Source organism: Cetorhinus maximus, chromosome 22, assembly GCF_964194155.1.
Source record: "Cetorhinus maximus chromosome 22, sCetMax3.hap1.1, whole genome shotgun sequence".
Lineage (NCBI taxonomy): Eukaryota > Metazoa > Chordata > Chondrichthyes > Lamniformes > Cetorhinidae > Cetorhinus > Cetorhinus maximus.
This window is the reverse complement of record NC_135900.1, coordinates 46,680,042-46,705,565: the sequence shown is the minus strand read 5'-3', so window position 1 is coordinate 46,705,565 and position 25,524 is coordinate 46,680,042. Positions and strand designations below refer to the sequence as shown.

Genomic DNA, 25,524 nt, shown 5'->3' with positions numbered 1-25,524 from the left:
AACGCAGAGACATCAAAGTGTCACCAAATGCTCCAGAGCTTTTCGCCCCTTAGGCACAGACCGCAAACTAATGAGCATTTTAGTGGACTGCAGAACAGTTGGAACACTGGGCACGTTGTACAATCTCCTTGCTAAAGCTGGCCGTGGAGCAGCCACTGGTGGAGATGCTCACAGCCCCTTGCAATGTCATCATCCAGGTTTGGACCAGTCCCCCCATAATTCAGGTTAACAGTGCAGCCTTGCAGTACAGGTTAGGAGAATGCCTGCACCTGAGCTGGGAGCACAGCATGCAGTCCAATGGTCCGCCATTCATCCAAGTGGAGTGGGGCGGAGATGAGTGGGGCTTCAGGCAGCCATGCAGCACACTAATCTCTGGCCACCTAAGAGGTGGCCAGCGCTCTCCGGAAACCTTTAAGGAGCCTTCAGACTTAACCAAGACAGGTTCTCAGTACACCCATGCTAACCCGAGAGGTCCTCTCTTTCATCCTGTAGGAGGAGTTCATCAGGATCATGGACCCTGCTGACCTAGCTGTATGCCTCATGGCTTACAGAGAGCAAAGGCGACTGAGAAGAGAGCGACTGAGGCACCTGGCTGTGCAGAAGAAGGAGCAGCACCCTCAGAAAGAAGGGGTGGTCGGGGCTCCCGCACACGCCGCTGAAGAGCCACAGAGAGTCATTGCTGATTGGCGCCTACCTAGACCCAGGGTCTATAGATGCCACCTTTCATTCCTGCAGATGACCGAGAACCAGCATCACTGGAGAGTGCGCATGTCAATGGAACTGGTCAGTCACATCTGCCAGCTACTGCAGGATTTGGCGCCACAGAGACATGGAGGGCATCCACTGCCAGTGGCCGTGAAAGTGACAGCGGTGCTCAATTTCTACACCAGTGACTCCTTCCAGGGCTCCACAAGAGACCTCTGTGGGCTGTCACAAGCCTCTACCCACAAATGCATCCATGAGGTCACAGATGCCACCTTTGCGAGGGCACGCAACTTTGTGCATTTTTCCCAGGATCAGGACAGCCAGGATGCAAGAGCAATTGGATTTGTCCAGATCTCGGGTTTCCACAGGTGCAGGGTGCCATGACTGCACTCACATGGTGCTCAGATCACCGTTGCAATACACGGTCAACTATGTCAACAGCAAGGGATTCTATTCACTGAATGTGCAGCTGGTGTGCGACCCCACAAACACATCCTGCAGTTCTGCGCATGGTTTCCAGGCAGTGTCCATGTCTACAGTGTCTACATTCTCAGTCGGTCACAGATCCCTGAAGTCTTCCAAGGTCCTCAGGAGCTGCAGGGATGGCTCCTCGGGGACAAGGGCTATCTGCAGAGGACATGGCTGATGATACCCGCATGACGGCCTCAGACTGCAGCAGAGTGAAGGCTCAAGCTGCAACTCACAACTTGTTGGAGCAGACCATCGTAATGAAGTGGTGAGGTGATGGCATGGCGGGCAAATGAGAGCCCGCTCACCATTGAAATAGCTTCTTTTCCAGGAATGCATTATTAATGCAGCGGTATTGGGACAATACAACGTGAGAGGCCATTCTGCCTGGGGCCAGCAGGACCAGGATGCGAGAGCGATTGGGTTTGCCCGGTTCTCTGGTTCCCCACAGGAGCAGGGTGCCATCGGCTGCACTCATGTGGCTCTCAGATCTCTGTCGCAGCAAGCAGCCAACTATGTCAACCGCAAGGGCTTCCATTCACTGCACATAGCTTCCAGGGAGTGTCCACGACTCCTACATTCTCAGTCAGTCACAGATCCCTGATGTCTCCCAGGGTCCACAAAGGCTGCAGGGATGGCTGCTCGGAGATAAGGGCTACCCACAGAGGATGTGACTGAGGACACCCATGCATCAGCCTCAGACTGCAGCAGAGCAAAGGTATAATATGGCTCATGATGCAACATGCAAGTTGGTGGAGCAAACTATCGGGATGCTGAAAATGAGGTTCCAGTGCCTGAACTGGTCTGGCGGAGACCTGCAATATAGTCTACAGAGGGTTTCAGGCATTATGGTCGCCTGCTGTGCCCTTTACAACCTGGTGCTACAACGGGGGGAGAGGGGCTGTTTGAGGAGGAGATGGAGGAGCTGGAGGTCTCCTCCAATGAGGAAGACATCGATGGGGATGAGGGTGAGAAGGTCCTTGAAGGTGACGATGATGACAATGAGGCTCTCGCACTGGCCAGATGAGGCAGGCGCGCTGGGGAGGCCCTAATAGCTGCTAGATTTGTTGAACTTGATGACAACATGCAGTGAGGAGACATCATCGATCCTCACATTGCATCTATGAACATTTGACTCTCATCCCCCTCTCCACTCCCTCAGCGGCCAGGCCCCACGTCTCCTCACTGTTAATTGGCTGGCAGCCAAATAATTGCTTGCGGCTGACTGATCCCTGCCGAAGCAGAACCAGCATCTGCTTCCAATGTTGAGACCTGCAGCCTAGCCACAAAGCTCAATTGAAGCAGTCTGTGCCAACATGCAACAAGACCAGGGCAACATTCAGGTTTGGGCTGATGAGCGGCAAGTAATACTCACACCACACAAGTGCCAGGCAATGAACTTCTTTAACAAGAGAGAATCTAATCATCTCCTCTTGACATACAAAGGCCACTGCTGAATCCCCTGCCATCAATATCCTAAGGGTTACCATTGACCAGAACATTAACAGGGCCAGCCATGTAAATACTGTGGCTAGAAGTGCAGGTCAGAGGTTGCGAATTTTGTGGCAAGTAATTCACCTCCTGACTCTCGGAAGTATGTCCACAATCTACAAGGCACAAGTTTGGAGTTTCATGGAATACTTTCCACTGCATGGATGAGTGCAGCTCCAGCAACACTCAAGAAGCTCAATACTATCCAGGCTGCTTGATTGGTACCCCATCCACCACCTTAAACATTCACTCTCTCCACCACTGGCACACAGTGACACCATTGTGTACCATCTACAAGATGTACTGCAGCAATTTGTGAAGCTTCCTTCAACAACACCTTCCAAACCTGCCACCTTAACCACCTGAAGAACAAGGGCAACAGGCATATGGGTACACTACTACTTGCATGTTCTCTTCCAAGTCACACACCATCCTAATTTGGAAATGTATCACGGTTCCTACACTGTCACGGGTCAAAATCCTGGAACTTCATCCCTAACAGCACTCTAGGAACACCTGCACCACAAGGGTTGTAGTGGTTTAACAGGTGGCTCACCACCACCTTCTCAAGGGCAAATAGGAATGGCCACAAATGCTGCCGTTGCCAGTGATGCCTCCATCCCACGAAGAAATTTTTTTTTTTTTAATTTTGTCCTCATATTTCAAAAATTGCCTTTGTTTAAACAAGATTTCCACTGCACTTCCATTGAAATACCACCAATGGAGTGGGAGCAGTTCTGAGAACTTTTCCAGTTATTTTATTTGGAAAAACAATCATTTGCATTTGGTGCTATTTTTGGAATAAGAATTTGTTTGTGCAGGATTATCTGAGATACGTATACATATTCTTAAATGAAGGATATAAAGGCATTGGAGAGTTTGAAATAGGATTCCCAAGGATGATATAAGCACTAAGAGATTAAAACGACCAGAGCTCTTATCTCTAGGGGGAGAATCTTCGGCTCAGCAAGCGGGGGCGGGGCCTGCTCGCCGAGGCGTAAAATGACGCGGGGTGACCACACATCATTTAGATTTTAGACTCGGCTGCGTGCATGCTGAACTGTCAAAGACCTACCATGGCCATTTATCTAACAATTAAAATTATTAACTGAGCTGCCCATCCAACCTTAAGGTTGGCGGGCAGGCGAAGAGCCCAGGCGGCCTTCACATTTTTAATGGAACCTCATCCACGGGCGGGATGAGATTCATGAATGATTTTAAATTTTCTCAAAATTTTTTATTGAAATTAATGCACATGCCCCAGCTCATGTGACAGTTTCACATTAGGGGACATGTCATAAAAATGTTTTCAACACTTTATTGAACTATTAAAACTTAAAACTAACCTCCCTGAGGCACCTCTGTGCCTCTGGGAGATTTCTGCACTCCTTCACGCGCATGCACGAAACGGCGCACTCCCGACTCAGGGAAACCCCCCCTCCCGCCCACACACGGAATGCACAGCGGTTCCGGGTGCACGTCACGCTGGGTGGGCCTTAATTGGCCCACTCTCGTAAAATGGCAGTGTGGACTCAATCGGGGGCGCCAATCGAGTCCACGCCCACCCGCACCCACCCCCACACAACCCCCCCGCCCCACCCCCCGATGGGGGAAAATTCTACCCTAGTAAAAGATGACCTAACAGACCCTTAATGGGTTTGAAATAGTGGATGCAACAAAGATGTTTCCACTTGTGGGGCGTTTAAAACTAGAGTACATAAATGTAAAATTGTCCTTAATTAGTCTAATGATTAAGGTGAATGGCATGCTGCACATGTTTTTCAGGGAAACCTAGATAATAGGAGGAATAGAAGATTATGCAAATAGTGTTAGATGAAGTAGAGTGGAAGGAAGCTCATATAGAGCATATACACCAGTACAGACAAGTTGGGAAAACCATACCATTTCTGTGCAATAATTCTCTATAATTCTGTGTATGAATGGCTTCTAAATATCCTGTAAACCTCAATGATTCTACGGGCAGGACCTTCCAGTCTGTGAGCGGGGGCGGGGCCCACTTGCCGACGCGTAAAATGACGCGGGATGATGTCAGGTGGAACTCCCGACGTCACCCCGCGTCATTTACATTTTCAGGTCAGCAGAAGCACAGCCGAGTCAGCTGCGCACCCGCCGACCTGTCAACGGCCTATTAAGGCCATTGAAAAATTAATTAAGGTTGTTAATGGACCTGCCCGTCCAACCTTAAGGTTGGCGAGCAGGCCGGGAGCCCTGGCGGGCTTTGGAAAAAGCATGAAACCTCATCCATGGGAGGGATGAGGTTTCATGAGGGTATTTAAATCTTTAAGAAAGATTTCAATAAAACTTAGGGACATGTCCCAACTCATGTGACAGTGCCACATGAGGGGACATGGCAGGGAAAATTTTTAAACAGGTTTAATAAAAGTTTTAAATCGGAGCTGATCTCCCTGAGGCAGCACTTAGCTTCAGGGAGATCTGTGCACTCTTTCGGGTGCATGCACCGATCCTGTAAACCTCAATGATTCTATGGCAGCATCTTCCGGTCGGCGAGCGGGGGCGGGGCGCCGATTGGAGGTGCACCCGCTCCCGCACTTTCCCCCGCAACGGGGGGAAAATTTTTCCCTATGATCCTGAAGGAAATTTATAAAAACAAATCAGTAATTTGAAAGGCTCGAGGCTGGGATCTGAATTTCAAAGCAGTACACATTTTAAGGATTAGTTGATGTTGAAACTTTCATCTCCCAGTTTGATGTCATCTGAACTCATATTTTTGGTTGAACGAAACACAAACTACAATATTTAAAGATCAAGGCCAGTGCCGCCTTCAGTATTTTTCACCTGTTGTTATCACAAAATATTAGTATTAGTGTTTTCAAACTGCACTAAAATATTTGTCACAAAATAACCAGGACTGAATTTTATACAGTGTTGATAGACACCATATTCATTTTTATACAATATGATATTTATTGTAATATAACATAATAATATATTTTCTGCCATTTACAGCGCCAGTGTGTGGAGTATGCCTTAAAGGCTCGGCCTCTTCGGCGATATATCCCAAAGAATACTTACCAGTATAAAGTGTGGTACGTCGTAAATTCCACCTACTTCGAGTACCTGATGTTTGTTCTGATACTGCTGAACACAATCTGCTTGGCAATGCAGGTAGGACAAAGAGAATTATGGAAATTTAGTTGCCTTTGTTTAAATGGGATTTCTACGTGCTTCCAGCGAAGTAATAATACCAGCAGAGTGGGAATAGTTCCAAGAAATTTTCCAGTCATTGTATCCGGAAAAACAATAATTTTCATTTGGTGCTTTTTTGCTAATGGAATAAAAGGATTATGTGCAGGATTATCTGAGATACATATACGTCTTCTTAAGTGAATCCCAATTAAACAATTTTATACAACTAAATAATGCTGGCCTGTTCCTTGGCCTGCTATTTATGAGGGATTAGGATAGATTGCAACTCTTGTATAGAGCACAAAGAGAAAAATTGGGCAAGGAAAAGCACACCCAGTAATAGAACCTGACTGCTTTTCCTGCCACAAACTTAAACGGAGGGGAAATCAAGTGTGCTGTGTTATGGGCATTCACTGATTTTTCACTTCGTGCTGTTCTCAGGCAGTGCTTTACACCAGGGTGCTGAAGATTAAAATCTACCTATTGGGTGATGAAATCAATGTTTCCACATTTTGTAAGTGGTTTTATTATTTTAGCAATGAAATTGGTACTTTCCTACCATTTTCTGGGAGGGAAGAAGGGTAGGAATTAGGCTCTTTTCAAAATTAAATACCCTTCAATAAGGTGCACACACCTTAATCATCATATTGTATTTCGGGACCTACTGCTCCATCACCATTGTCCAGACTTTGGACACTGATTTCTCTGGCAGCTTGCTCTTTTGGGGGAGGGTTAAAGAAATGTGTGTGAAAGCAACATAATGCTATCATCACCATAGGAACACAAGATTTGCTAGGTGATAAAAGACCTTGATCCATTGAGTTTGCTTTCTACCATTCTAGCAGTCGCATAATTCAATAAAATGGAATTGGAACAAAGTTGTTGACTAATCATAGCAATGAATCTCTATCTGTAGTCTACAACAGGCATGACTTGTGGAAAAGAATGTGGATAGCTTCGAGAAGCACAGATTCAAAGCCACCTGTTCCTCCAAATCATACTATACTCACCAAAAGGAATGTTTAAAATTATTCATATCCTATATCCCAAAATTTTATTTTCTGAAAGAAATCTATTAAATTTGCATTTGAATGAATTTATACTAACTGCATACATCATCTCCCTAGTGAGCATGTCCATTTGATTGGCCACATGCTAACTGAAATGTTGAGTGAGATTTCGTGTTAAGAATAACAGTGAAACTTTCAGAACTCTGTTATTATGCAATAAATCAGACAGCATCTTCTAGAGTTCACACATACACAGTTAAATGCTGAAGTCCAGAAGCTGCTGTTTAATTTTCCCTGCTCTTCCACAAGCTGCGCTCCACGAATACCTCATCAATAGTCTAGGCATTGAAATCCATGTAAAGGTGTGAGGTTGCTGTACTTACCCAATAGTTATTCACTAAACATGGCATAAAAAGTTAGAGCTGGTGCACTCAGGTATAAGTGAAATTTTAATAGTATGATAAGTCTTAATTATTGCAAAAGAACCCCCCTGGAACTGAAAATTTAATTTTCTAAGTGTGGAAGTTCATTTAATTGTTTATTCATTTGGATAATTGTTTTTGCTGAAGAAGGGCATTGTTGAAAAATATGTGAAGTAAGATCAGGCGAAATGAATCTATTAATTACTAACCTTTGTAATCAATTGAAAGATTAACTTACTTGTTCAGCAACTGGCCTGTTTATTGGTTTGCATTTGCATTTGCTCTGTATGCGAAAGGGCAATGACGATTACAAAATTCCAACAACAGGACATAAAAAATGGCTTTACTGAGAGAAGACCATTCTCTTGTAAGCATAACATTGTTCATTAAAATTAATGGCACTTAAATTAAATTCTTGGATCCCAAAATAGTCAAATACATTTTTATGAAAAGAACTGTTACAGTAATAGTGAAATTTTCAGTTTTATTGAGATCATAAATTATAATCTAATTCTTTGTTTCTCTTTTGTAAGCACTACGGCCAGTCACCGACCTTTGATCAAGCCATGGATGTACTTAATATGCTCTTCACCGGACTCTTCACAGTTGAAATGATTTTGAAGTTAATTGCGTTCAAGCCCAGAGTATGTATTACAAATAATTAACAAAATTGCATGCTACCTTTCCTAATTGATCCACATGTTAGCCTTTAATCATTAATTAGTTTGCCTTAGAAACCAATGTACTATTAAAACACCGTCAGATAGATGGTGTATACAGATGCACAATTATTAAGCCTGGCTCAATAATAATATTCTGCTGTCTAGCAATGCTAAGTAGACAATGACCTGATTCAACACACTGTACCCCAAACTTTTCCACATTGAATGTTTGCATATTGGTACTATTTGCACTTGAAATAAAATCAAGTGCTGGTGAGATATATAATTCTAAGATTCCCATATCATTTTATTCTTTCCTTCTAATGAAATCACTCAGTGGACATTAGGCCACAAGCAGCTGCTCAGCAGTATTAAGTACAGCAGCGGCTATGGCATTGATGCTTCAAACACTTTGTTTTGATAAGTAAACCTGGTTTTAATTTTTATCGGTGATGGACTCTTAATAAGAAAATCTGTGGCTCCAATTTTAACTCAGGTTGGGAGTAGGAAGATGGGGCCGATGTGAGCAGCAAACTGTCCTACCTTGGCAACATTTGGTCTGAGTAATTTTAACTTATGGTCTCCCCCTGGTACCAAAGGGAATTGGCAGCTGACCAGTACAGGAGGAGACTTCTCCCTAGGACTGAAGGACTGGCCCCAATACTCAAGCAAGGCACAGGGAGAAGGTTTGGGAGGGCCTTGTAATCAAGGTTGCTGAGGGGATGGTGGATGTAGCGAGGGGGATGCGATAAATTTTCGTTGTGGGGACCAGAAAAATACTCCTGCTTCATCTGACCCCGTATGAAAAATAAAATGATTTATCTTTTCTCACCCCTACTCCTTTCGCAGCCAGAATGGCCTGTTGAAAACCATTCCTGCTTCCTTACATAGATCTCTAATTAATATAACAGTTAGCCTCCATTGCCTTTGGGAAATATGCCAGTAAATACTAAGCACTCACCACTCTTTTCTTGCCTGCGTTTGAGTAAAGTTTTGCTCACAGTACTTTTGCTAAGAGGTTACTTTGCACACTTTGGAGATTTCTTCAACACTTTGGAAGGTATAGAGGACTGATCTGTATTTATGGAGGTTTAATTTATCAGATCAAGATTGACCCTACTTATTCTGCCATAGATTGGTCCTAAAACAAGGACCAAGATGAAAAGTGACAGAGCCAGCAGCATTCTGCTGATCACAGACCTGTAGCTCCACAGCAGGGAGTGGAGCAGCAAAGATGGCAGTAGTAGAGAGGTGCAACTTGCAGGGGGCAATACCCAGCACACAGGATCCAAGGGTTGAGCTTCCTCAACATGTCTTAGGTGGCTCAGGGTCTCGGGTCAGGTGATGGAAGACATATGCAGCCTGCTGAAACAAAGCTGGCTATCAGCTTTACCAGTGGTTGTCAAAGTCATCACCACCCTCAGCTTGTTTGCATCTGGATTCTTCCAGGGCTTTGCCGGAGATATTTGCAAGATCTCAGCTGGCAACACAATAGATGCACATGATGGGTGACTGATGCAACAGCAAAGCACTGTAGATGCTGGAAATCGGAAATAAAAATAGAAAATGCTGTAAATACTTAGCAGATCAGACAGCATCTACGGAGAGAAACAGAGTTAATGTTGCAGGTCGATGACCCCAATGACAGGCCATCACAACCTGAATTGTTAACTCTGTTTCTATCCACAGATGCTGTCTGGCCTGCTAAGTATTTCCAGTATTTTCTATTTTATTACAGAATTGTTTGTTAGGGCTGGAAATTATGTCAGCTTTGCCTATATTGATGGCAGTCAGAGTGAATGAGCTCAGGTTTGCTGTTTCCCACAGATGCAGGTGATCACTGATTGCACACATGTAGCATTTAAGGCACCCATATATCACCCACAGGCGTTTGTCAACTACAAGGGATTCTGCTCCATTAATGTGCAGCTGGTGTACTATCACAAAAAAGATTGTTGTGCATGAATGCAGAAGTGTGGTAACTCGACAGAGCAGATGGGTTTCATCATGAAACAGTTAACTAGAGAGATTTACAGATGATTTTACCTCGACCAGGACGCCCCTACTCCCGGATTGCCTACGCTAAAAGCTCACTGGTTGGAGCAAATGCGGTACATCATGTGACCTCAGATTGACAGAAGGGAGGGACTATGCCCTAGTTACCACATTTCCTCCCCCTTTAGTTTTTTACAATTTCTATTTACAGGAAAACATTTGAACAATCCAACAAACATATATACAATTTCAGGTGATTATAAATCAAGTCTCTGAGGTACATTCCTTATACAGGTAGAGCAGCGTGGCTCTACCACTGGAGGTTCCTGCATGGGATTGACAGGGTCTGGAACTGCAGTATCAGACACATCATCGGAACTTTGCAGCTCAGGATTTGACAACTCTTCGGAGACATTTGACATGCCTATTCTAGGTCGATCAGACACCTCAGGAATTGACAAATCGGCATTAATCAACAAGTAGGTTAGACAAAGGAGAGCCAATGGATGTTATCTACTTGGACTTCCAGAAGGCCTTTGACAAGGTGCCGCACAGGAGGCTGCTCAGTAAGATAAGAGCCCATGGCGTTAGAGGCAAGGTATTAGCATGGATAGAAGATTGGCTGTCTGGCAGGAGGCAGAGAGTGGGGATAAGGGGGTCCTTCTCAGGATGGTGGCCGGTGGCTAGTGGAGTTCCGCAGGGGTCAGTGTTAGGACCACAACTTTTCACTTTATACATTAATGATCTAGATGAAGGAACTGAGGGCATCCTGGCTAAGTTTGCAGATGATACAAAGATAGGTGGAGGGACAGGTAGTATTGAGGAGGCGGGGAGGCTGCAGAAGGATTTGGACAGGTTAGGAGAATGGGCAAAGAAGTGGCAGATGGAATACAACGTGGGGATGTGTGAGGTCATGCACTTTGGTAGGAAGAATAGCGGCATGGACTATTTTCTAAATGGGGAGAGAATTCAGAAATCTGGAGTGCAAAGGGACTTGGGAGTCCTAGTCCAGGATTTTCTTAAGGTTAACTTGCAGGTTGAGTCGGTAGTTAGGAAGGCAAATTCAATGTTGGCAATTATTTTGAGAGGACTAGAATATAAAAGCAAGGATGTGCTGCTGAGGCTTTATAAGGCTCTGATCAGACTACATTTAGAATATTGTGAGCAATTTTGGGCCCCGTATCTCAGGAAGGATGTGCTGGCCCTGGAGAGGGTCCAGAGGAGGTTCACGAGAATGATCCCAGGAATGAAAGGCTTAACATATGAGGAACGTTTGAGGACTCTGGGTCTATACTCGGAGTTTAGAAGGATGAGGGGGGATCTGATTGAAACTTACAGAATACTGAAAGGCCTGGATAGAGTGGACGTGGGGAAGATGTTTCCATTAGTAGGAGAGACTAGGACCCGAGGGCACAGCCTCAGAGTAAAGGGAAGACCTTTTAGAACAGAGATGAGGAGAAACTTCTTTAGCCAGAGAGTGGTGAATCTATGGAATTCCACAGAAGGCTGTGGAGGCCAGGTCATTGAGTGTATTTAAGACCGAGATAGATAGGTTCTTGATTGGTAAGGGGATCAAAGGTTACGGGGAGAAGGCGGGAGAATGGGGTTGAGAAACTTATCAGCCATGATTAAATGGCGGAGCAGACTCGATGCGCCGATTGGCCTAATTTCTGCTCCTATGTCTTATGGTCTTATGGTCTAGGAATGTAGAAGGTGTAGGGGTGGCAATTTAAAAAGTGATTAGGAGAGCAAAGAGGAAGCATGAAAAAACAGTGGTGGGAAAGATAAAGGAAAATCCCAAGGCATTTTATAAATATACTAAGGGCAAGAGGATAACCAGGGAAAGAGTAGGACCAATTAGGGACCAAAGTGGCAATCTGTGTGTGGAGCCGAAGGATGTAGGTGAGGTTTTGAATGATTACTTTTCATCTGTTTTCACTATGGAGAAGGACGATGTAGGTATAGAAATCAGGGAGGGGGACTATGATGTATTTGAACAAATTAGCATTGAAAGGGAGGCGATATTAGTGGTTTTAGTGGGCTTAAAAATGGATAAATCGCCAGCTGAGATGTACCCTAGGCTGCTATGTGAGGCAAGGAAGGAGATTGAAGACGCTCTGACACTAATTTTCAAATCCTCTCTGGCCACAGGACAGCGAATGTGTTACCATTATTCAAGAAGGATAGTAGGGAAAAACCAGGCCAGTGAGTCTAACATCAATGGTAGGCAAACTATTGGAAAAAATTCTGAGGGATAGGATTAATCTCCACTTAGAGAGGCATAGATTAATCAGGGATAGTCAGCATGGCATTGTCAGGGGGAGATCATGTCTAACAAATTTTATTGAATTTTTTGAGGAGGTGACTATTGTGTAGATGAGGGTAGTGTAGTTGATGTAATCTACATGGACTTCAGTAAGGCTTTTGACAAGGTCTCACATGGGACACTGGTCTAGAAGGTAAGAGCCCATGGGATCCAGGGCAATTTGGCAAATTGGATCCAAAATTGTCTTAGTGGCAGGAAGCAGAGGGTGATGGATGAAGGTTGTTTTTGCGATTGGGAGCCTGTGACGAGTTGTGTACCGCAGGGGTTGGTGCTGGGACTCTTGCTGTTTGCAGTGTACATTAATGATTTAGATGTGAATATAGGAAGTATGCTCAGCAAGTTCGCAGATGATACGAAAATTGGTGGTGTCATAAATAATGAGGAGGAAAGCCTTAGATTACAGGATGATATAGATGGGCTGATCAGATGGGCAGAGCGGTGTCAAATGGAATTTAATCCTGAGAAGTGTGAGGTGATGCATTTTGGGAGGACTAACATGGCAAGGGAATACATGGTGAATGGTAGGACACTCGGAAGTACAGAGGATCAGAGGGACCTTGGTGTACATGTCCATAGATCCCTGAAGGTAGCAGTACAGGTAGATAGGGTGGTTAAGAAGGCATATGTATTACTTGCCTTGATTAGCCGAGGCATAGGATATTAGAATATAAGGGAGGTTATGTTGGAGCTGTATAAAACACTAGTTAGGCCACAGCAGGAGTACTGTGTGCAGTTCTGGTCTCCACGCTATAGGATGTATATGATTGCACTGGAGAGGGTGCAGAGGAGATTCACCAGGATGTTGCCTGGGCTGGAGCATTTCCGCTATGAAGAGAGACTGGGTAGGCTAGGGTTATTTTCCTTTGAACAGAGAAGGCTGAGGGGGGAACATATAGAGGTAAACAAAATTATGAGGGGCATAGTTAGGGTAGATAGGAAGAAACTTTTCCTCTGAGCGGAGGTGTCAGTAACCAGGGAGTATAGATTTAAGGTAAGGGGCAGGAGGCTTAGAGGGGATTTGAGGAAACATTTTTTCACCCAGAGGGTGGTTGGAATCTGGAACACACTGCCTGAGGGGGCGGTAGAGGCAGGAACCCTCTCAACATTTAAGAAGTATTTAGATGAGCACTTGAAACACCATAGCATACAGGGCTACGGGCCATGGCCTGGAAAATGGGATTAGAATAGATAGGGGCTTGATGGCCAGCACAGACATGATGGGCTGATGGGCCTCTTTCTGTGCTTGATAACTCTATGGCTCTAATCACAGATGGATCAGTTGATTGTTGGAATATCTCTCTGGCACGAATATGATATACGTGCTTTCGGAGTATTCTATCTCCCACTTTTACTTGGTAGGATAGTGGAGCAGTCTCTGAGACAATGGCTCCAGGAGCCTAACAGGGTCCACTGCCAAAATTCCGCATGTATACGTGTCACCTACGCTGAAAGTGTAAGCTTTACAGTGAATGTTAAACTCCTGATTACTCTGGTTCTGCGCTACTTTCTCCTCTAAGTTTGGAAACAAGAGATTTAGAGTGTACGCAGATGGCGTTTCATTAATAACTCTGATGGCATTGAACCCATGGTCGAATGTGGTGTTGTATGATAACTGAAAAGAAACTGGGAAAGTTGAGATTCCAGAGTGCCTTCCGATAGCTTTTTCATATCAGACTTAAAAGTTTGCACTGCCCTCTCAGCTAGGGCATTTGATGAGGGATGGTAAGGAGGTGTTTTAATATGTCTGATTCCATTCAGATCCATAGGGAAGAATTTTCGCTCTGTCGTGGGGGGGATGTGCAGGAGCGGGCGCGGGTGGGCACACCTCCGATTGGCGCCCCCCGATTGGGGGCGCGCCGCCATTTTATGTGGGCGGGCCAATTAAGGTGTGACATCCGCCAGGAAGCGCTATGCGCTTCCTGTGCCGGGGAGGGGGGTGGATTCTCTCAGCCAAGAGTGCGCTCTTTCGTGCATGTGCGCAAAAGAGCGCGCTCATCGCCCTGATGCTAAGTGCTGCCTCAGGGAGATCGGTGCCAAATTTTAAAATGGTGAAGGTGCAAAAGTAAAATTGCCCTGACACTGTCACATGAGTTGGGACATGTCCATCACTTTAAAGCATACATTTATTAAAATTTTAAAAACTCTCATGAAACCTCATCCCGCCCGTGGATGAGGTTTCATACTTTTTCAGAAGCCCATCAGGGCTCCCAGCCTGCCCGCCAACCTTAAGGTTGGAAGGCCAGGTCCATTAATTATCTGAACTGCTTTTTAAATGGCCTCAATAGGCCGTTGACAAGTCAGCGGGGTGCACAGCTGATTCGGCTGCGCCACCGCTGACCTGAAAATTGAAATGGCGCGGAGTGACCTCGGGAGTTCCGCCTGACGTCATCCCGCATCATTTTACGTATCGGTGAGTGGGCCCCGCCCTCCACTTGCCGATCCAAAGACCCTGGCCATAAATTCCTGAAACTCTGTGTTGGTAAAAGTGGTGCCATTATCTGAAACAACAATATCAGGTAGGCCATTTATGCTGAAACTGTGACGTAGCTTCTCAATTGTTGTGTTTGACGCTGGCAACTTGACTTCATATACATCCATCCTTTTGGAATGTGCATCTACAATTAACAAGAACATGGTACCCAAAAATGGTCCTATGTAATCGATATATAATTGAACCAGGGTCAACCAGGCCACTCCCACGGATGCAGGAGTGCCGGAACAGGCAACTTCTGTTGTTGCTGAGAGTGGAGACAGTGCTTGACCAAGTTTCCAATATCCCTATCTATGCCCGGCCACCATCCATAGCGTTGCACAAGCATTTTCAGTTTTGATATGCCTGGATGGGCACAGTAGAGTTCTGTCAAGAGCGACTCTCTGCCTTGTGGCGGGACCACCACTCTTGAACCCTACAACAAAATCCCACCCTGGCAGCTCAGCTCCATCTGCCTGGCATGGAATGGCCTTAATTCTTCAGATAAAGGCAAGTTTGGCCATCCTTTTCAGACGAAGTCTCGGACTTTTGATAATGTTGGATCTCTGTTCGTCCAATTTCTAATTTGTTTTGCACACACAGGTGAAGAATCTAAGAAATTCAATAACAGCACTAATTCCTGTGGAACGGGAGTATGCACAATACTGTTTGGCAATGGGAGATGACTGAGTACACCTGCATTTGCAATGTGTAGGCTAGGACGGTGCATTAAAGTATGCTCATACAGATAATGTCAGAGCCCATCGTTGTTTCCTTGCTGATGCTATTGGCGGGATGACCTTGTTCTCGCTGAATAAACCCACTAATGGTTTGTGGTCCGACACAATGGTGAAATGTCGACTATGCAGGTACTTGTGGAATTTTTTCACCCCGAATACCACCGATAAATCTTACTTTTCTAGCTGGGAATAGCCCTTCTTGGCCATGGAGAGGGTTCTCGAGACATAGCCAATGGGCCTTCCATTTTATGGGTTAATACAGCTCCCACCCCATAGGGAGAGGCATCATATGTCAATACCAGCTCTTTTGATGGGTCGTAGTGTACCATTAGACACGACGAGTGCAACAATTCCTTTGCTTTCACGAAGGCTTCTTCCTGTTGTGACCCAAAAGCCAGCGGTGGGTTTTTTTTATTAACGAGTGTAATGGTACCAACATGTTGATAGGTTTGGTAAGAAGTGGCTATAGTAGTTGACCATGCCCAGGAAGGACTTGAGTTCTGTTACATTGGATAGTAATGGTGCATCTTTTATCGCCTACGCTTTAAATTCTACTGGGTGCAGTCCCATGGCACCCACCCTGTGGCCTAGTTAAGTCACTTCTGGTGACTGAAGTGTGCACTTTTCCTTCTTTAACTGGCTTCCATTAATCTCCTTGGCACTTCCTCCAGGTTGGTCAAGTGTTCTGTCTCTGTTAACCCCACGGTTAGATATACAATTACTCATGGGAGTCCTTGCAAAAGGCTCTCCATTGTTCTTTGGAAGATAGAGTACACTGGTGAGACCCCGAAGGGTAGGCGGGTGTACTGATAGAGACTCTTATGTGTGTTAATGGTTACATACTCCTTCAATATGCTATCCAGCTCTAGTTTTTGGTAAGTGTGGCTCATATTCAACTTTGTATAGGACTTGTCTCCAGCCAGTTTGGCATATAAGTCATCTAACCTTGGGATAGGGTACTTGTCTCGTTTGGCTGCCTTATTTACAGTCAATTTATAGTCTCCACAGATATATGTGGTGTGGTTGGGCTTAACCGAGAATTGAACAGGTTAGATAATGCCCAGCTCTGCATCAACCTTTTGTTTAAATGCTTAAAGCACAGGTCCTGTCTTAAGGAAGTGAGGTTCACCTGTGGCTCCACATGTATCTTGGCCTGCATGCCTTTTAACTTCCTAGTTCATCCCAAAAAACCATGTTGTATTTTCTTAGATACAGAAAATATCTAATATTTGGAACTCCACCTGATTTTAGGTGAAATATCTCAGACCAGTTGAATTTGATCTTCTGTCGCCAGTCTCAGCCTAAAAGACTGGGTCCTTCTCCTTTTACAATTATTATAGGCAACTGGGCTTTCTGTTGCTTGTAAGAGACTGGGACTGTGGCGATGCCCTTTACCTGAATGGATTCACCTGTGTATGTCCTTAATTTAGCAGTTGTCCGCTCCAGGTTTATTGGCTGTCTTCCTTCATTAAGGTACCTGAAAGTGTGCTCTCCCACCACCGTGGTCGAGGCACTTGTGTCCACTTCCATTTTCAGTGGCTTCTCGTTAACTTGTATTGTCACAGTAATAGGTTCAGTCTTCACAGAAGTCACATTATATAAGGAGTAAACATCAGGAGCAGCAGCTTCAGCCGTTGTTGTACCCGTCACTTCTATGATGTCTGTTTGCTGTTTTGCAGACTGCTTTAACTTTGTCCGGCATTGCCTAACTACGTGACCCTTTTTATGACAGTAATGACATCCTGTCTCTTTGAATTTACAGGTATCCGCTCCCCACATCTATAAAAATTTTGTCTTGAAGTCGCTGCTGAAGCATTTCTGCTGAGCTTTTTAATGTTTCTTACAGCAGACATTGAATTGTGCTTCAATTCTGCAGGCCTAACTTTTGCGCCATGCTTGGCAGCAGGCTCCTACCCAACATGAAGTACGGCGCCATTTTCCATGTGTTGCAAAGCCTGAGAGTCTCTCACAGCACTTTCCATGGTGAGGGAGATATCTAGGGCATGCTTAAAGTCAATATCAATCTCGGCGAGTAAACGGGGCTGTATGGTGTTGTCCTTAACTCCACAAACCAATCGATCCCGCAGCATATCATTTAATGTGGCCCCGAAGTTCTAGTATTCTATTAATTGCTTGAGGTTCACAACATAGGTCTCCCCCAGGGCCTTAACTCTTGGATTAAATTTAAAACACTGCATTAATATGGATGGCTTCGGCAGGAAGTGTGTTTTCACGAGGTCCACTAATTTATTGTAAGATTTGGAGTTGGGCGTACTCTGGGCCATCAGGCTGCGAATGAGGTTATATATTTTACTGCCACATACACTTAAGAGGATCACTTTCTGCTTTTCTTTCGTTGTAATCTCGTTTGCTACAAAGTAAAATCCGAGGTGCTCTACATGGCTCCAGTCTTCCATAGTCGCATCTTACGGATCAATTCTGCTGAAGAGTGGCATGACTGGTGAGCAGCTTTATTTTTAAAAATTTGATGTACTCACAGCAACAAGGCGAGGCACAAAGTCGGAGCTGATTTTACGCTTGTTGTCAATTGTGATGACTCGGCAGAGCAGACAGGTTTCATCAAGAAACAGTTAACTTTGTTACAGAGAGATTTACAGATGCCTTTATCTCGACCAGGACTCTCATCAGGAAGCCCCACCCTCTGGATTGCCCACGCTGAAAGCGCACTGGTTGGATCCCCCACAGTACGTCACGTGGCCCCTGATTGACAGAAGGGAGGGACTATACTAGTTACCAGAATAAGATTCCCAAGCAGCTACCAGGATCTTTTTGTTCTGCAGCAGTCCACCCTTCACACCAGGAAGTGGCTACCACTGCCTGCTCAGAGACTCAGGATACCTACTCAAAATTTAGCTTATGATCCCTCTCAGCAACCTGAGGATTGAGGCCCAGGAACACGACAGTGAGTGCCATATGACCAGTAGATATGTCATCAAAGAAGCCATTAGCATACTGAAAGTGCATTTCAGGTGCCTGGCCCGATCTTGAGGTGCCCTTCTGTATGCAACAGTTAGGATTACAAAGTGTTGGGGTGTGGTATACTCTACCCAAAATTGCCAAGTAGCAAAGACCAAGATGCAGAACTCAGAGCTTCTTCAGAGGATTCTAAGGAGGAGAAAAATGAGGAGGAGGTGGAAGGTGATGAGGGCAATGCACCAACAGTAGCACACATTGCTGCCTGGGATGCCCTGATCATTGCAAGGTTCACTTACGTTCCACCAGTGCACTCATCTTACAACCTCATGCAAAAGCAACTTTTCTCCCCTAATGCCACTAGAGCCAAGCAGCCCTGCAAACAATGAAGCATCCCTTTCACATCTCACCATTGTTTGCTGTCAATTTAGGCCTTTCCAATCATCACACAGCCAAAAAGATCACTTACCAACCAACAACCAAGACTAGGCAAGACTGGAAAGTGGATAACCTTTTGCAACTGTGATATTTTTTCTTTTTCCTTTTCCTTTTCCTAATATCTCTATCTGGTGCAACCCCTGTGGCTTGAGCAGAGGTAGAGGCACGATGTTCCCATTGTTGCTCTGTTGAGTTGATCTTGGCCGACATCCTCTGGGTTTTGGAGACCATGAGAGCCCTGCCAAAGACTTATCCATCAGCATTTGTGCAGGGGCAGACTTAGCCATTGGGGCACATTTCAGCATATCAGGTCTGAGGAATTAGGGTGCAAAAAGTCAGAGGTAAAAGCATTTTGCATGAATCTCCATTTCCTCACATCTCTATTTCCTATTTACATTTACTCAAGGCATTATGCAATGTCATAACTCTCATAATTGTCAGTGGACGCGCTTCCAATTTTTGTGCGTGCCCACCGCCCGAAGTATCGCGTGAGCACCGGATGACGTCAGCACACTCGCCCAACGTCATCTCACGTGACTTCATGTCAGATCAGATTGGGCGCGTGCCCACCCACTGAGCTAAAAATTCAGCCCCATGTGTTATATGATATTTAATTCTGCCAACAGATAGCTGGGATGTCTCATGTCCTATCTCCACTGGCCAGGTACACTGAGATACCGCTTATCTCCAGCGCCACCTCCTCTACCACTGTTAATTGTAAGATGGCTGGAGCCCCACATTTAATTCTCTCCCTCTCCCTGGTGTTCTGTGCTCTGTTCTCCTGCAAAGAGGGAAAGGAGAAACCTATAGCTGAGAGTAATGGCATGTGTTCATCCAATGAATAGAGAGTATTTGTTCAGGGTTACTATTAGGGAGAGTTATGACATTGCATAAGGCCAAGGATAAATTTAAATAGAGAATAGATGGAGATCTGAGGAAGTGCACAGGCAGTGAGATGGGTGCACCTGCATGGTAAGTTAGTGTGAGGACTATTGTGCTGGAGTAGGTTTGAGAAGGCAAAGTGAGAGGGTGGGGTGATATGTACATCATAATGTAGGTGAATGTGCTACTGCTGTCATCTTTCTTGCCCTGGTTAGTACATTAAATCATTTCCTGCATTGGATCCAAGAGTGTGGCACTAAGCTCCAGCTGCTGATCTCTTCGCCCACCTCCAACCATGTATTTTTGATTTTCCTACTGCTAGGGAGAGTATCTCTTTCCTACTGCTAACAAACCCCAGCAGCACATCCAGGTAGGACTCAGCCTTTGCCCATTTGAATTTCATTCTGATGCTTCCAGCTCTCTGAAATCCAACTCCAGCTGAGGTCCCCAGAATCACAAATGTCAGTCTTCAGCCAATCCAATTTACTTCATATAATATCAAGAACACACTGGATATAGCAAAGGCCTAGGGCCCTGACAACATCATCCTGGCTGTACTACTGAAGGCTTGTGCTCCAGAACTAGTCATGTCTCAGGCCACGCTTTTCCATTACAGTTGCAATAGTGGCATCTACCTGACAATGTGGAAAATTGCCAGGTACGTCCTGTACATGAAAGTAGGACAAATCCAAATTGGCCACTTACCAGCCATCAGCCTAGTCTCAACCATCAGCAAAGAATTGGAAGGTGTCATCCATAGTGCTATCAAGTGGCACTTACTCAACAATAATTTGCTTGCCGATGCTCAGCTACTTGGCTCCAGACTCAATTATAGTCTTGATCCAAACATGGACAAAATAGCTGAATTCTAGAGGTGAGGTTAGAGTAACTGCCCCAGCAAAATTGAAGTCATTGGGAATTGAGGAAAAATGCTTCACTGTTCAGAGTCATACCTAGCACAAAGGAAGATGGTTGTGGTTATTGGAGGCCAATTGTAGCCCTAGAACATCATTGCAAGAGTTCCTCAGGGTAGTGTCCTATGCCCAACCATCTTCAGCTGGTTCATCAATGAACCAGCTACATCATAAAGTCAGAAGAGGGGATGTTCACTGATGATTGTACTGTCTTCACTACCATTCACAACTCCTCAGATGTTGAAGCCTCTTCAGCAAGACTTGGACAACATTCAGGCTTGGGCAGATAAATGGTGCCACAAAAATGCCATCTCCAATGGCATTACCATCACTGATTGCCCCATCATCAACATCCTGGGGATTACCATTAACCAGAAACTTAACTGGAGCACCATATAAATGCTGTGGCTACAAGAGCAGGTCAGAGACTGGGATTCTGATGCGAGTAACTCACCTCCTGACTCCCCAAAACCTGTCCACTATCTACAAGGCACAAGTCAGGAGTATTTCCCACTTGCCTGGGTGAGTGCAGCTCCAATAACACTTAAGAAGCTCAACACTATCCAAGACAAAGAAACCTGCTGGATAGGCACTCCATCCACCACCTTAAACACTCACCCCCTCCACCACCAGTGCACAATGGCAGCAGTGTGTACCATCTACTAGATGCATTGCTGCAGCTTGCCAAGGCTCCTTCAACAGCACCTTCCAAACCTCCCACCTCTATCATCTAGAAGAACAAGGGCAGAGGAGACATGGGAACACTATGATGTTCTTCCTTTCTTCAACATAAACATACCAATCATACATAAGGATTGGTGAAACAATAATGTGGGTTCTTTATTTGAAAATAAGAACAAATACAGAGAAGGTTCACAAGGAGCCTGTGAGGCACATGTCTGACCTCATCTACTGCTGCTTGCACACCGACTACTACTAATACATCACATCCTGTCAAGGTGGTAATGAATGACAGTAGTTTAAGACACACCACACCCCACTCCTTAAAGGTGCATGTCATCATATCACAACAAAGACCACCACCAGCAAGTTCCCTCCAAGCCCATCCTAACTTGAAAATGTATCACCTTCCTTCACTGATGACAGGTCAAAATCCTGGAACTCCTTCCCTCTCAGCACTGTGGGTGTACCTACACCACAAGGACAGCAGCAGTTCATGCCCACCATCAACTTCTCAAGGGCAATTAGGGATGGGGAAAAAATGCTGGTCTTGCCAATGACACACTCATCCCATGCAAGAGTAAAAAAAAAACTTGGAGGTTTGGAGTGCTCGTTTAATGTCAGAATTGAGATTGCATCCAATGGATCTTCATCGTGCCTGCTGCTGCTTAGGGGGTGGGAAATCTGGAAATAAAATGTTACTTAATGGCTCCAGTAAAAAGCCACTGACAGACATCCTTAACATAGTTCCAGGTTAACTATGTGCAACTGGACTGCACTAGTCCCCAACTCCCAACGTGTCTCTACATTAAAATCCAGCCCATGGCTTTTAATATTGTTTGAATCCTTCAATTGGATTAATGCCTTGTAATCTCCCTATGGTACTATTTATTATATAATTTTCCCACATCTGTGTCCATAGGGAGTTGAACAGTATTCTGAAGTGGGACTATTAAAGTAACCCAACACACACACACATTCATGCACAATCCCAAAGGTTGCCTTGGGATCCCACGCCTCTGGGGCAATTTGCAATTTTCAAAGGGCTTGCAGGGGGATGGAATGAGAACCCAGCTCGCAGCCAATAAATGGCCAATTATGCTCCTTAAGGACATTGTTACAGTGCCTGTCCAGTGCAGAATTGAATTTTCAAGCTTTATTTCAGCAAACCTGCAGTCTGGGACCTACTTGTGTTGTTGCGAGCACTAGGCCAGGGAGGCAGTTCTACCTTCTTGGGACACTCAGTACCAATTGGGCACCAAGCTTGCTTGCTGGCAAATTAGGCCATTTGAATTTAAAAATAGAATTGTAAAAGCAACACTGTTGAGACATTGGATGGAATTTTACGCCAGTGGGATTTTACAAGCCCGCCGGGGTCAATGGGGAGAATTTTCCGCTTGTCGGGCAGGTGCACGGCCGATCTGACCTAGTGTAAAATGACGCGCAATGACATCGGGCAAGCGTCCCGACATCATCGCACACTCGCGCGATATTTCGGTCGGCGGGTGCTCACCAGAGTCAGTAACGCGCCCATTGACAATTAAAAGACCTATTAAGGCCATGAAAAGGGTAATTAAATGAAATTTTTCACTGCCCTTGCAGTTGGCGGTCAGGCGAAAATGCCAAGTGGCCTTTGCATTTTTTAGGGAACCTCATCCACTGGCGGGTGAGGTTTCCTTCAGCAAATAAAAATAGAATAACATTTTAAAATTTAATTAATAACATGTCCCTGTTCATTTGACAGAGCCACATGAAGGGACGTGTTTTATAACATTTTAGAAATTTTTATTTTTAATGTTTTAAAATGTTCATCTCAGGTAGATTTTCAAGCGCGCATGCATGAAGTTCACGCTTGCCCTCCTTGCCCCCCTTACACAGGCAGTGGTGAGCCTTAATTGGCCCACCAGTGTGAAATCGCGGTCTGGCCCCAATCATGGGCGACGGCCGGCTTCCTGACCGCCCTCGCCTGCCCTGCCAAGCCTGCCCGATGAGGGAAATCCTCCCCAATGGACTTTTGAACAGCTCATTGCGTTTTACAGCCTCCCTCCCACTGCAGCGGGGCTGTAAAATTCCACCCATTGGGTTGAGACCCAAAATTCATTCAGGTGGCGGGTTCCTGACCCTGCCATGAAAATCTTGCCCAATGTTTTTTTGGCAAAACCTATCTTAATGACTAGGTATGGTCTTGATGAAGAAGGGGAGGTGGTGGCATAGTGGTATTATCACTGGACCCAGGGTAATGCTCTGGGGACCGAGGTTGGAATCCCACCGCGGCAGATGGTGAAATTTGAATTCAATAAAAATCTGGAATTAAAAGTCTGATGATGACCATGAAACCATTGTTGATTGTTGTAAAAACCCATCTGGTTCACTAATGCCCTTTAGGGAAGGAAATCTGCCATCCTTATCTGGCCTGGCCTACATGTGACTCCAGACCCACAGCAATTTGGTTGACTCTTAAAAAAATGCCCTCTGAACAAAGGCAATTAGGGATAGGCAACTGGCCTAGCCAGCGATGCCCACATCCCATGAATGAATAATAAAAAAAAAGTGGGTTTTCTTACAAATAAAATAAACACTGAGCATTTCCACTTCATAGACATTAATGACCAGTAGACAGGCAAACCTTAAGCTTTGAAAGAGCTTGGACTCTGTTCAGTGAAACCTTTCTCCAGTGATATAGGCAGTGTTAGAATATCACTGCGTAAAAAGACACTTCAGTAAACCTGTATTCTTCATTCTTTAACACAATTCTGTCAGAGTACCAATGCACTTACATGAAGTTGTAAATGCCTGTGTGTCATGAGTAGTTAAAATATTGTCCTTGCAAAGGTGATGGTATGGGAGGATAGGGAGATGAGATATTTATTAATATATGTAAATCCAGTTCTTACAGTGCATTTGGGAGCCCGAGTTGAACTTAACTGCTCCTGCATTAGTTTTCTGGTCTTCAGGAAATATAGCAGTCATATGGAGGCAGGAGCTGCTGTCCCTGCCCCAACTCCCCTCCTCCCACCACCCCAAACGTAAGTATTTGTTTCAGTGCTGCTTGTGGGCAAGGAGAGTAAGAATGCAGCCCTTCCCTCACAACCACAATTTTTAACCTTGTTCTCCCCACCCAACTCCCAATAGCCAGGAACCCTCCACAAGGGACCCCGGATGGTCCCCGGCTATGACTTCCTATTGCTAGTGCTCCCTCGCGCCTTACTGCCAGGCTATCCAGTTGGTCAGCTGCCTGGTGAGGGCTGTAAGATATTAATGAATCCTGCTATTAACATTTGCAGGGCCTCCACATGCTGGGTTCTTCGTCCATTTTTGGCCTCACCTTTAATCTCCCCACCTCCCTGTAAATATTGGGACTAATCTGCCACCACTTGGCCAGTCTGTGCGAAGTTAGTGCCTCATAAAGCCTTCTGTCTGGAAAAGGTGAGAAAGACAACATATAATCTAAAGTAATGACTGCTTGCATTGATGCAGTGTCAACAAATCCTTGAGACATTAATGCAAACTACCAAATGCTATTTCTAAACATTGTTCGATTCTAGGATTTGTTGATAAATCTTTAATTAATTCTAAGCTTTATCATCAAACAACTGAGGCCGGGATTTTCCAGTCCCCCCTGCAGCAGGGACTGGTGGGAACAATGTGTCAAGAGCTGAAAAATCAGTTTCCTGCCGGCGTGAAGCAACGGCAGGAATGTGCGTTCCTGCCTGTCATGGCGAGCCCCTACAGAGGCCGGTGTGAAGCCGTTTTGCATCCTGTTAATGCATATGAAGGCCCAACTAGAATTGTCACCACACCCCCCCACCCATCCAATTATCCACGACAGCAGTGGGACATCACGCTGGTCCAGAACACATCCAGACCAACATGGCATGGATATGTCAGTACTCACCTGAAAGAAGGCCTGGGGCGGCTCGTGGAGATCAGAAGATGAAGGCCTCCAATGATCGTGGACCCTGGAACACCGCATGCAGCAATGGATGGGTGGAGCAGCAACCATGTGGATCTTTTTGCTTCAGGAGTTTCCAGGAGGTGGATCTTCTAGCTGCAGGAGCTTCCATGAGGGTGGGAGTGTGGGGATATTACACTGGGAGGAGAGGATTGAAGAGATGGGGCAGGTGTGAATGTCAAAAGGTGGGCAGGGGAGGCTGGGGGTGGTAGTGGAAAGAGAGAGATCTGTTGGGGTTGTGGAGTGGGTGAGCTGGTATGAGCGAG

General features: G+C 45.3%; 1 protein-coding gene across 1 annotated transcript in view; it reads left to right on the top strand.

The window, feature by feature from the left end:
* cacna1c (calcium channel, voltage-dependent, L type, alpha 1C subunit) overlaps positions 1-25,524 on the top strand; it is a 1,337,968-nt gene that overhangs the window by 1,021,385 nt on the left and 291,059 nt on the right. The window contains exons 28-29 of the mRNA XM_078568241.1: positions 5,653-5,811; positions 7,798-7,908. Of these exons, the coding sequence (XP_078424367.1) occupies positions 5,653-5,811; positions 7,798-7,908 (270 nt within the window). The remainder of the gene's footprint in view (positions 1-5,652; positions 5,812-7,797; positions 7,909-25,524) is intronic.